This window comes from Anomaloglossus baeobatrachus, chromosome 5 (assembly GCF_048569485.1).
Source record: "Anomaloglossus baeobatrachus isolate aAnoBae1 chromosome 5, aAnoBae1.hap1, whole genome shotgun sequence".
NCBI lineage: Eukaryota > Metazoa > Chordata > Amphibia > Anura > Aromobatidae > Anomaloglossus > Anomaloglossus baeobatrachus.
The window spans coordinates 3526977-3539241 of record NC_134357.1 but is presented as its reverse complement, the minus strand read 5'-3'; the positions used below and the strand labels follow the sequence as shown (position 1 = coordinate 3539241).

Sequence of the window (12265 nt, the reverse complement as noted above, 5' to 3'; positions counted from 1 at the left end):
GGCACAGGCCGGACTAGTGCTATAGAGCAGGAGGGATCGTCGGCACAGGCCGGATTAGTGCTGTAGAGCAGGAGGGATCGTCGGCATAGGCCGGACTAGTGCTGTAGAGCAGGAGGGATCGTCGGCACAGGCCGGACTAGTGCTGTAGAGCAGGAGGGATCGTCGACACAGGCCGGATTAGTGCTGTAGAGCAGGAGAGATCGTCGGCACAGGCCGGACTAGTGCTGTAGAGCAGGAGGGATCGTCGGCACAGGCCGGACTAGTGCTGTAGAGCAGGAGGGATCGTCGACACAGGCCGGATTAGTGCTGTAGAGCAGGAGAGATCGTCACCGCAGACAGACACGAGGACCCGGTTTGTATTACTTTAATGCTCAGAACTGTGACACTCAATGATTGACATCCATAAATCAGCAAATATTCACACTCAGAATCAGATGAGGCTTTGAATCATCATTGCTGCTCCCGGGAACCCAGACACTGCTTCTATGGGGGCACCTGCAATAAACCCCCCACTCCCCGGTGCAGACAAATAGTGCAACATAGAGTAACGCAAACTATAGTGACGCCCTGAGCTGTGGTGCAGTGCAGCCCCATAGTGCAATGTGTATTATAAAGCTACGAAAACTGGCGCTGCGCCGTGCGATTATCCGAAAGTAAAACTATGAGCCACGCAGTGCAATGTCAGAGCCACAACTAGCCTTGTGCAACACCGCGCCATGGCACCGCCTGCGGCAGGTCACCCGCAGATGCGAGCAGAAGAGAGGAGAGACCTGGAAATGTAGAGTAAAACCACTTGGTAAATATGGGCTGAAGACCCTGGGGAATCCTCACCCCTGAATGTGACCCCTGAGACTCTGGGAGCGCTCCCTGCCGACACTCTGGTGCCACCAGCTGCGCCGCAGTCATGACCCAGAAACTCAGACTATTTGTGACTACGGCGGCTCTGCTAACCGCAGCATCGGGGGAAGAGCCAGGAATGTTACTAGAGATGAAGGCAACGTCAGCCCGTGACCCGCTAAAGGCCCACGAGCAGCAGTCACACACACGCCAGAGCCTCTGAAGGCCCACGAGCAGCGGTCACACACACGCCAGAGCCGCTAAAGGCCCACGAGCAGCAGTCACACACACGCCGGAGCCGCTGAAGGCCCACGAGCAGCGGTCACACACACGCCAGAGCCGCTGAAGGCCCACGAGCAGCGGTCACACACACGCCAGAGCCGCTGAAGGCCCACGAGCAGCGGTCACACACACGCCGGAGCCGCTGAAGGCCCACGAGCAGCGGTCACAAACACGCCGGAGCCGCTGAAGGCCCACGAGCAGCGGTCACACATACGCCGGAGCCGCTGAAGGCCCACGAGCAGCAGTCACACACGCCGGAGCCACTGAAGGCCCACGAGCAGCGGTCACACACACGCCGGAGCCACTGAAGGCCCACGAGCAGCGGTCACACACGCCGGAGCCGCTGAAGGCCCACGAGCAGCAGTCACACACGCCGGAGCCACTGAAGGAGACACTACGCCTCATTCTCCACCCATAATCCAGTTATCAGGGTTCATGTAGGAATGTGATCACATTAACACCCTGTGAATCGCCGGGTCCAGGATTCCGCCCGCGAGTCAGCACCCAATGACGAAATCACTTGTGAAATACACGCCATCATTAGCGTCCCCATCCAATAGAAATCTGAGGCGCCACATATGGGCCGTAGTTTTTACCAATTTGTAAATCCCCACGTGTTTATGCCACTCCTGAATCTTGCGCTTTGTCAGGACTTTCGGTGCTGCCGCCTGGCATTGAGCTCCTCTGCTCCAGGCACATGAAGCGATGGAGAGCATTTGTTAAAAAAATCAGACAAAAAAAATCAGCCCCCACTGGATCCGGAAACAAGAGGCTGCGGGAACAGACTGCCCCAGAAAAAGGGAAGCGTAAAACCAACAAGAGAAGAAAACATCAGAGGACAACGCGCTCCTGGTCCGGAGAGACCGAGCGTCCCTGAAACATCAGCTGACAGGCGGGGGACCCCCAAACTCAGGCTAATGGGGGGCACTAAATAATTCAACTGTGGATGCCAGGATTCAAGGCAAGGTCTTCACCGTTCAGTACTCATAGATCTTACGATGCTGCTGGTTTTGTGAATTTCTCTCTGATGTTAAGTTGTCTGGTAAAATTGAGTAGAATAAAAAGAGGTGTTTGGGCGGGGGTAACATGCGCCAAAGAAGTAAACCAGTAACCGGTGGTGGTCAGTGGTGACACAGGCGAGCGAGGGTGCAGCACAAGAGGGCGGCAATGCAGCGCTGCGCAGGCAGAGATGTGGCACAGGAGGGCAGCAATGCAGTGCTGCGCAGGCAGGTGGAGATGCAGCACAGGAAGGCGGAGTTATAGCGCTGCGCAGGCAGGTGGAGATGCGGCACAGGAGGGTGGAATTGCAGCACAGAAGGGCAAAGGTGCGGTACAGGAGAGCGGAGGTGCAGTTCTGTGCAGGCAGACGGAGGTGCAGCGCTGCTCTGGCAGGAGGAGGTGCAGCTCCACCCAGGCAGGCACAGGTGCGGTGGTGCATAGGCAGGCAGAGGTGCCGCACAGGCATGCGGAGGTACGGCACAGGTGGGTGGTGGTGGTGCAGCACAGGAGGGCAGAGATGCAGCACTGCACGCACAGGTGAAGGTGCGGCAGAGGAGAAGTTTATTGTGAGCCCATTATTGCACAAGAGGAGACTCCATCGCGGCGGAGGTGCCATCATGGCAGAGACTGGCAGGGCTGTCTGCCCTTATTAGCAGTGAGAACTGTCTGTGTCCTTCCCTCTCTGGTCGGTGCGGTCCACGTTCTCGGCGGGGCCGGAGCTGCCGTCTACCACCGGCTGGAGGTTCAGGGTACTTGGTGCCTCCTTGGATTTCTTTCCATCCGTATATCCCAGAGTCTCTGCGGAGCTGTGGAGTGAGACCAAAACTGTCACCAATAGACCTCAGCAGCACCCCAAAGCCTAAATCATAGGAAGGGGCCCCCACTACTGAGAACGAGGGGGCCCCAAAGAATGAGCATCAGAAAAATGTGAGCACCCCTCTCCACTTTATTACTATGGACTTATATATACATATATACCGCCTGATCGTGTCCCTGCAATATTGTGTATTCAGCGCCTAAGCGCTTCCACGTGTAGCGACGCTCCAGCGATCCCTGCCAGGTCAGGTTGCTGGTGGGATCTTTGGAGCGTCGCTTAGTGTGAAATCTCACCAGCGACCTCCTAGCAACTTACCAGCGACTTCTATCAGGTTGTATCGTTGTTGGGATCGCTGGTAAGTTGTTTAGTGTGACTGGGCCTTAAGTGAAGATATATCAGTAGAAGAAAAGGATTTGTAAAGGAGACGAGACGGAGGAGACCGAGCAACAGCGAGTGAGGGACGGGCAGAGCAAGAGATCCAGGAGAAATCTGCATCCATCCCGGCTTCTCTCGGAGGTGAACCCTCAGCAGATGCCTTCATGGCGCCGTCTTGTACGTTTCTTTGTATGGCGGGCGCTCAGCGGGGGCAGCAGTAGTGCGCGGCTCCAGAGACACGAGAACAGAAAGCTGCCAACGCGGGGGGACAGGAGCTGCCAAAGCCAAGGTTTCCGTCAAGTGCGAACGATTCTCAAAATTTCCAGTTTGAAACGGTGCAGCACGAGCGGCAGGACCCTCCATAGATCGGCGCCTCCTATCCCCCGGGACGTTCCATAGATCTCCCAGTACCCTCCATAGGTCACAGGGTGGAGGTGAGGGGTCTGCAGTCGGGGTAGGGTGGAGGTGAGGGGTCTGCAGTCGGGATAGGGTGGAGGTGAGGGGTCTGCAGTCGGGGTAGGGTGGAGGTGAGGGGTCTGCAGTCGGGGTAGGGTGGAGGTGAGGAGTCTGCAGTCGGGGTAGGGTGGAGGTGAGGGGTCTGCAGTCGGGGTAGGGTGGAGGTGAGGCTGGAGGTGAGGGGTCTACAGTAACCCTGGATGAGCTGTAGGGATCTGCTCCTTTCCCATAAATTCTGCAGAGAAGCCCGGGAACCTCCATTACTTACTGAGAAGACACCTTGGTGTGGAGCTGCTTGTCGGAGAGGAGGATCTGGCCGCCGCCGCCGCCATCTTTAGGGTCAGGCGTCTTCTGACTGACAGCCGAGCTGGACACCGAGCCCAGAATGGGCAATGATTTGGATTCGAAGGAGAAGAGGTTCCCGGCTGCACCCCGAGAAGAAGAAGCAAAGGATAAGCCGGCAAAGTGCTAACATCACCGCCAAGAGTAGCAACAACCCCGTGCTGCCCCGCACAGCGCTGACGCTCCTCCCCTCCCTGCCCAGCTGACGCTCCTCCCCGCCCAGCTGACGCTCCTCCCCTCCCCGCCCAGCTGACACTCCTCCCCCCGCCCAGCTGACGCTCCTCCCCCCTCGCCCAGCTGACGCTCCTCTCCTCGCCCAGCTGACGCTCCTCTCCTCCTCGCCCAGCTGACGCTCCTCCAATCCCAGCACAGCTGACGCTCCTCCCCGCACAGCTGACGCTCCTCCCCTCCCCGCACAGCTGACGCTCCTCCCCTTCCCGCACAGCTGACGCTCCTCTCTTCCCCGCACAGCTGACGCTCCTCTCCTCCCCGCACAGCTGACGCTCCTCTCCTCCCCGCACAGCTGACGCTCCTCTCCTCCCCGCACAGCTGACGCTCCTCTCCTCCCAGCACAGCTGACGCTCCTCCAATCCCAGCACAGCTGACGCTCCTCCAATCCCAGCACAGCTGACGCTCCTCTCCTCACCGCACAGCTGACACACTTACCGGAGGCATCTTGCTCAGTTGTCACCTTGCGGCGCCGCAAAATTATCTCTAATTCACTTTCATTAGAGGCCGAGGCCATGGCCCCCAGTCTGCCCCTACTGGGAGCGGAGCCCAAGGAGTCCTAAATATGAAGGAAGTGCCAGTGAGAGGAGAAGCGGCCGACGAGGGAAGGGGGAGGGGAGGGGAGGGGGCAGGTGGGGGGGGTAGTAAATTAAAAAATAAAAAAAGAAAAAAACAGAAAACAAGGAGGCTGATGAGGGGGGAAAAAAAAGAGGCTAAACATGGTCACTTACCAGAATGCCCCGCAGCTCCTGGACCGCACTCGCAGACTTCTTATCCACCTGGAAAATGTCACCGAGATCATAATGCCGTCCTCACCTCATATCTCTGCCGACAGCTGGTGCGAGGGGATGGAGAGGTGAGGGGGGGCCAGGGGAGGGAGAGAGGGGGGGGGGGCCCGGGGAGGGAGAGAGGTGAGGCGGGGCCCGGGGAGGGAGAGAGGTGAGGCGGGGCCCGGGGAGGGAGAGAGATGAGGGGGGGCCCGGGGAGGGAGAGGTGGGGGAGCGAGGAGGGCCTGGAGAGGGAGAGGGGGGGCAAAGGGGCTACAAAGAGTGAAGAGCTCTGCCATAGGGGGCGTATCTCCCACGTACTGGTGGGTACAGTGTGCACACAATGACAGCACTCCACACATCCCCTAATCTTCCTATTGGGTCCCGTCCTGCAGGGTCTGAGACAAGCGCCTGAATATGGGGAAGACTGCCCTATACGGGGAGGTGTGGATGCTGGGTGTAGTAGTATGCGACTTGTCCCCTATAGATGTATACAAGGAGGTCTGGATGCTGGGTGTAGTAGTATGCGACTGTTGTCCCCTATAGATGTATACGGGGAGGTCTGGATGCTGGGTGTAGTAGTATGCGACTGTTGTCCCCTATAGATGTATATGGGGAGGTCTGGATGCTGGGTGTAGTAGTATGGGACTGTTGTCCCCTATAGATGTGTACGGGGAAGTGTGGATGTTAAGTATAGTAGTATGTGACTGCTGTCCCCTATAGATGTGTACGGGGAGGTGTGGATGTTGGGTGTAGTAGTAGGTGACTGTTGTCCCCTATAGATGTATACAAGGAGGTCTGGATGCTGGGTGTAGTAGTATGCGACTGTTGTCCCCTATAGATGTATACGGGGAGGTGTGGATGTTTGGTATAGTATCTATTTCTTGTCTCTGGATTTTCGGCCGGTTGATCTGCAGCAGCTCTGGAATAGCTGTGCACTGCACAAGTGAGGTAAGATCAGCGGACCCCCTCCCCCCCCCCCCATCTCCACCCCTGGTGTCGGTGAAGACCCCACTGCTCCAGGGCTCCTGGTCACATATAACATCTTTGTCGATCCGTCACATGGGAATGAACGCCAGCACTCAGGTGGATGAGGCCGGGGCCTCTGCGGGGGGGCAACCGTGTAGTATGGAGGCCGGGGCCTCTGCGGGGGGGCGACCGTGTAGTATGGAGGCCGGGGCCTCTGCTGGGGCAACCGTGTAGTATGGAGGCCGGAGCCTCTGTGGGGGGCGACCGTGTAGTATGGAGGCCGGGGCCTCTGCAGGGGGGGCGACCGTGTAGTATGGAGGCCGGAGCCTCTGCGGGGGGCGACCGTGTAGTATGGAGGCCGGGGTAACTAATCTGTAATGTCACTAATGATCCTGGGAGCCATAATGAAGAATGGAGGAATGGAAATAATATGGAGGACATTCCCAGCATGCGGGAGCAAACCGCGAAGGAGGAGCTCACACCGGGTCATGTGATGAGCGGCCGCCACACCGTGCAACAGAAACCACACACAGGGCATGCAGGGGCCTTACGGTGTCTTCTTCCATACTGGCAGCAGGGGGCGCTGGGGAGAGCGCAGCGGGCCCCGGGAGCGTCACCTGGTCATACACAATGCAGGATGTTCACACACTGCGGACCGCCAGGGCCTGTGCACACCACAAAGTCTACCCGCTGAACTTCTGCAACAGAGGCTACAGGAGAGGCCACGGCACCCACCCACAACCGCCCACTCCCACCCAGTGTCTGCACGGGGGTCTATTAAGTTTTATGTATCAATATTAGAATCATAGAATGGTAGCGTTGGAATGGACCCCCTGTATTATACTCCAGAGCTGCACTCACTATTCTGCTATTGTAATCATAGAATATTAGAGTTGGAATGGACCTTCTGTATTATACTCCAGAGCTGCACTCACTATTCTGCTGGTGTAATCATAGAATATTAGAGTTGGAATGCACCTCCGGGGTCTTCTGGTCCAACCCCCGGTTCAAAGCAGGATTCAGTAAATCATCGCAGACAGATGTCCGTCCAACCTTTTTTTAAAGACCTCCATTGAAGGAGACCTCCCCACCTCTCGTGGCCGCCTGTTTCACTCGTTGATCTCCTCACTGTCTCCCATCAGTGTCATCCCATTGCTTCTAGTCTTTCCTTGTGAAAATGAGAATAACACTGATCCCTCTACAGTGTGACCGCCTGTAAGATATTTGTAGACCGCTATTAAGTCTCCTCTCAGTCTTCTCTTTTGCAAGCTAAACAATCCTAAATCCTGTAACCGTTCCTCATAGGACATGGTTTGCAGACCGGTCACCATTCTGGTCACTCTTCTCTGAACTTGCTCCAGTTTGTTGATGTCTTTTTTAAAATGTGGTGCCCAGAACTGGACCCAATATTCCAGATGAGGTCTGACCAGAGAGGAGTTAAGGGGATAATGACTTCACGTGATCTAGACTGTGTGCTTCTGTTATTACATCCTAGAATGGGGTTTGCCTTTTTTGCTGCTGCGTCACCCTGCTGACTCCTGTGCAGTCTGTGATCTATTAGTATACCTAAGTCTTTTTCACACATGCTGTTGGATAGTGCTATTCCTCCCATGCTGTATATATCACACATGCTGTTGGATAGCTCTATTCCCCCCATGCTGTATATGTCACACATGCTGTTGGATAGCTCTATTCCTCCCATGCTGTATATGTCACACATGCTGTTGGATAGCTCTATTCCTCCCATGCTGTATATATCACACATGCTGTTGGATAGCGCTATTCCTCCCATGCTGTATATGTCACACATGCTGTTGGATAGCGCTATTCCTCCCATGCTGTATATGTCACACATGCTGTTGGATAGCGCTATTCCTCCCATGCTGTATATATCACACATGCTGTTGGATAGCACTATTCCTCCCATGCTGTATATGTCACACATGCTGTTGGATAGCTCTATTCCTCCCATGCTGTATATATCACACATGCTGTTGGATAGATCTATTCCTCCCATGCTGTATATATCACACATGCTGTTGGATAGCGCTATTCCTCCCATGCTGTATATATCACACATGCTGTTGGATAGATCTATTCCTCCCATGCTGTATATATCACACATGCTGTTGGATAGCTCTATTCCTCCCATGCTGTATATGTCACACATGCTGTTGGATAGCGCTATTCCTCCCATGCTGTATATATCACACATGCTGTTGGATAGCGCTATTCCTCCCATGCTGTATATATCACACATGCTGTTGGATAGCTCTATTCCTCCCATGCTGTATATGTCACACATGCTGTTGGATAGCGCTATTCCTCCCATGCTGTATATATCACACATGCTGTTGGATAGCACTATTCCTCCCATGCTGTATATGTCACACATGCTGTTGGATAGCTCTATTCCTCCCATGCTGTATATATCACACATGCTGTTGGATAGATCTATTCCTCCCATGCTGTATATATCACACATGCTGTTGGATAGCTCTATTCCTCCCATGCTGTAGATGTCACACATGCTGTTGGATAGCGCTATTCCTCCCATGCTGTATATGTCACACATGCTGTTGGATAGCGCTATTCCTCCCATGCTGTATATATCACACATGCTGTTGGATAGCTCTATTCCTCCCATGCTGTATATATCACACATGCTGTTGGATAGATCTATTCCTCCCATGCTGTATATATCACACATGCTGTTGGATAGCTCTATTCCCCCCATGCTGTATATGTCACACATGCTGTTGGATAGCGCTATTCCTCCCATGCTGTATATGTCACACATGCTGTTGGATAGCTCTATTCCTCCCATGCTGTATATATCACACATGCTGTTGGATAGTTCTATTCCCCCCATGCTGTATATGTCACACATGCTGTTGGATAGCGCTATTCCTCCCATGCTGTATATGTCACACATGCTGTTGGATAGCGCTATTCCCCCCATGCTGTATATATCACACATGCTGTTGGATAGCGCTATTCCTCCCATGCTGTATATATCACACATGCTGTTGGATAGCGCTATTCCTCCCATGCTGTATATGTCACACATGCTGTTGGATAGCGCTATTCCTCCCATGCTGTATATGTCACACATGCTGTTGGATAGCTCTATTCCTCCCATGCTGTATATGTCACACATGCTGTTGGATAGCGCTATTCCTCCCATGCTGTAGCTGTCACACGTGCTGTTTTATAGCGCTATTCCTCCCATGCTGTATATATCACACATGCTGTTGGATAGCTCTATTCCTCCCATGATGTAGATGTCACACATGCTGTTGGATAGTTCTATTCCTCCCATGCTGTATATGTCACACATGCTGTTGGATAGTTCTATTCCTCCCATGCTGTATATGTCACACATGCAGTTGGATAGTTCTATTCCTCCCATGCTGTATATGTCACACATGCTGTTGGATAGTTCTATTCCTCCCATGCTGTATATGTCACACATGCTGTTGGATAGTGCTATTCCTCCCATGCTGTATATGTCACACATGCTGTTGGATAGCTCTATTCCTCCCATGCTGTATATATCACACATGCTGTTGGATAGCGCTATTCCTCCCATGCTGTATATATCACACATGCTGTTGGATAGCTCTATTCCTCCCATGCTGTATATGTCACACATGCTGTTGGATAGTTCTATTCCCCCCATGCTGTATATATCACACATGCTGTTGGATAGCTCTATTCCTCCCATGCTGTATATGTCACACATGCTGTTGGATAGTTCTATTCCTCCCATGCTGTATATGTCACACATGCTGTTGGATAGTTCTATTCCCCCCATGCTGTATATATCACACATGCTGTTGGATAGCTCTATTCCTCCCATGCTGTATATATCACACATGCTGTTGGATAGCGCTATTCCCCCCATGCTGTATATGTCACACATGCTGTTGGATAGTTCTATTCCTCCCATGCTGTATATGTCACACATGCTGTTGGATAGTTCTATTCCTCCCATGCTGTATATGTCACACATGCTGTTGGATAGTGCTATTCCTCCCATGCTGTATATGTCACACATGCTGTTGGATAGCTCTATTCCTCCCATGCTGTATATATCACACATGCTGTTGGATAGCGCTATTCCTCCCATGCTGTATATATCACACATGCTGTTGGATAGCGCTATTCCTCCCATGCTGTATATGTCACACATGCTGTTGGATAGCTCTATTCCCCCCATGCTGTATATGTCACACATGCTGTTGGATAGCGCTATTCCTCCCATGCTGTATATGCTCTTTTCATTATTCTTGCAGAGATGTATGACTTTGCATTTCTCCCTGTTATAAACCATTCTATTAGTTGCTCCCCATTGTTCCAGCTTGTTTAGATCTTGTTGAATCCACTCTCTCTCTTCTCTAGTATTCGCTATTCCTCCGAGCTTTGTGTCATCAGCAAATTTAATCAGTTTACCCTTAATTCCTTCATCTAAATCATTGATAAAGATGTTGAACAACATCGGGCCCAGGACAGAGCCCTGTGGTACCCACTTGAGACAGTCCTCCCCCTGGATGTGCAGCCATTTATGACCACTCTGACTCCGATCACTAAGCCAGTTATGAATCCATCTAACAGTTGCCTTGTCCATTCCACACTTGGTCATTTTTTCAATAAGGATTGTAGGAGATACTTTGTCAAATGCTTTGCTGAGGTCAAGATATACTATATCTACTGCATTTCCCTGATCCACAGTCAATGATTCTGTCATAGAAAGAAACTAAGTCTGACATGACTTATTAGTTACAAACCCATGCTGGCTCTGGTTAATCACTTCATTCTCATCCAGGTACTTTCCTGGTATGGAGGTCAGGCTCACAGGCCTGTAGTGCCCTGGGTCCACCTTCTTCCCCTTTTTGAAGCTAGGGACAACATTTGCTCTTCTCCAGTTTTCTGGAACTTCTCCTGTTCTCCAAGAATTTTCACAAATGATGAAGCGTGGTTGTAATATTTCCTCTGCTAACTCCTTCAGTACTCTGGGGTGTAATTCATCTGGACCTGGGACTTGAATTCATTAATGTTAGCTAAGTATTCCCTCACTATCTCTTTTTGTTTATTGATGGCCCGGATTCTTCTAATCCTACAATAGAACGGTGAAGATCAGTTGATTTTACTTTTACTTTTTCAGAGAAAACAGATGCAAAATAACAATTTAAAAGTTCGGCTTCTGAACTTCATTTTTTACAACTTCACCATTTTCATCCTGTAAAATTCCTATAACATCTTTGACTTTTCTCTTATTTTTGACATAACTCCAAAATCCTCTTGTATTGCTTTTGACCTCTCTTGCTGCCTTATTTCATTATCAGCTTTGGCTAATCTGATGTGTGCCCTGCAGGTTTTGCAGACGGTGTTATATTCTTCTTTTGATATGCCTCCCTCTTTCCATTTAATAAACATTTCTTTCTTCCTTTTTAGCATGTGATTAAGTTCTGTGTTCATCCAACCTGATTTCCTTAAATGTTTCTTATTGAGCAGCAACAAAACCTGAAGGGCGGAGAGACCACGGCGGGGGGGGCGCGCAGCAGAAGCTCTTATTTCGTATACAAAAACAGATGTGGCTCTGCACCACCGCGCTATACCTTGAAATTTTGAAAGGAGAAGGTAATGCTCGGGACTTTATCCAATAGCACACTGGTCATGGGTCCACGTGGAAACACTAGGAGGTGCGAAACGTCCGTCGTCCCCTGGGGGCCTGCACCCGCCTCTCCCCGCTTTTTAATGCACTTCTTGGATTAAATAAAGCACATTTTGGATAGGAATGGATTGTGCCGTCGTCTTCTGATCTCCTGGGACTCATATTGGAAGCTCTTATTTCGCCCCCTCTCCTGGGTCACACAATCGCACTCACTACCATTATACAGCTCTATGAAAGTAATTATCCTCCTATTGCACCATAACGTACAACGCCAACAAGACAGCCCCCCAAATACAGCCCCCACAGAACCCTCCACACACACACACACACACACACTATGGTGACCCTACTGTACCCCCCTCCCCAACTACCCCAACACAATATGACACAAACTGTGACCCCCACCCAGCCCAACATGCAGAAGAAAGGGATTACAAATAATATAATGCACCCCCCCTAGTCCTCCATATAGTTTAATCACCCACTCACTATTCTGCTGTTACATCACGTCTTATC

General features: G+C 51.7%; 1 protein-coding gene across 1 annotated transcript in view; it reads right to left on the bottom strand.

The window, feature by feature from the left end:
- Positions 1-2656: 2656 nt before the first annotated feature.
- SHTN1 (shootin 1) overlaps positions 2657-12265 on the bottom strand; it is a 51101-nt gene continuing 41492 nt past the window's right edge. The window contains exons 13-17 of the mRNA XM_075348119.1: positions 6624-6689; positions 5068-5115; positions 4775-4895; positions 4035-4191; positions 2657-2924 (exon numbers count right to left, since the gene is read on the bottom strand). Coding sequence (XP_075204234.1) covers positions 2768-2924; positions 4035-4191; positions 4775-4895; positions 5068-5115; positions 6624-6689 — 549 coding nt within the window. The 3' untranslated portion in view covers positions 2657-2767. The remainder of the gene's footprint in view (positions 2925-4034; positions 4192-4774; positions 4896-5067; positions 5116-6623; positions 6690-12265) is intronic.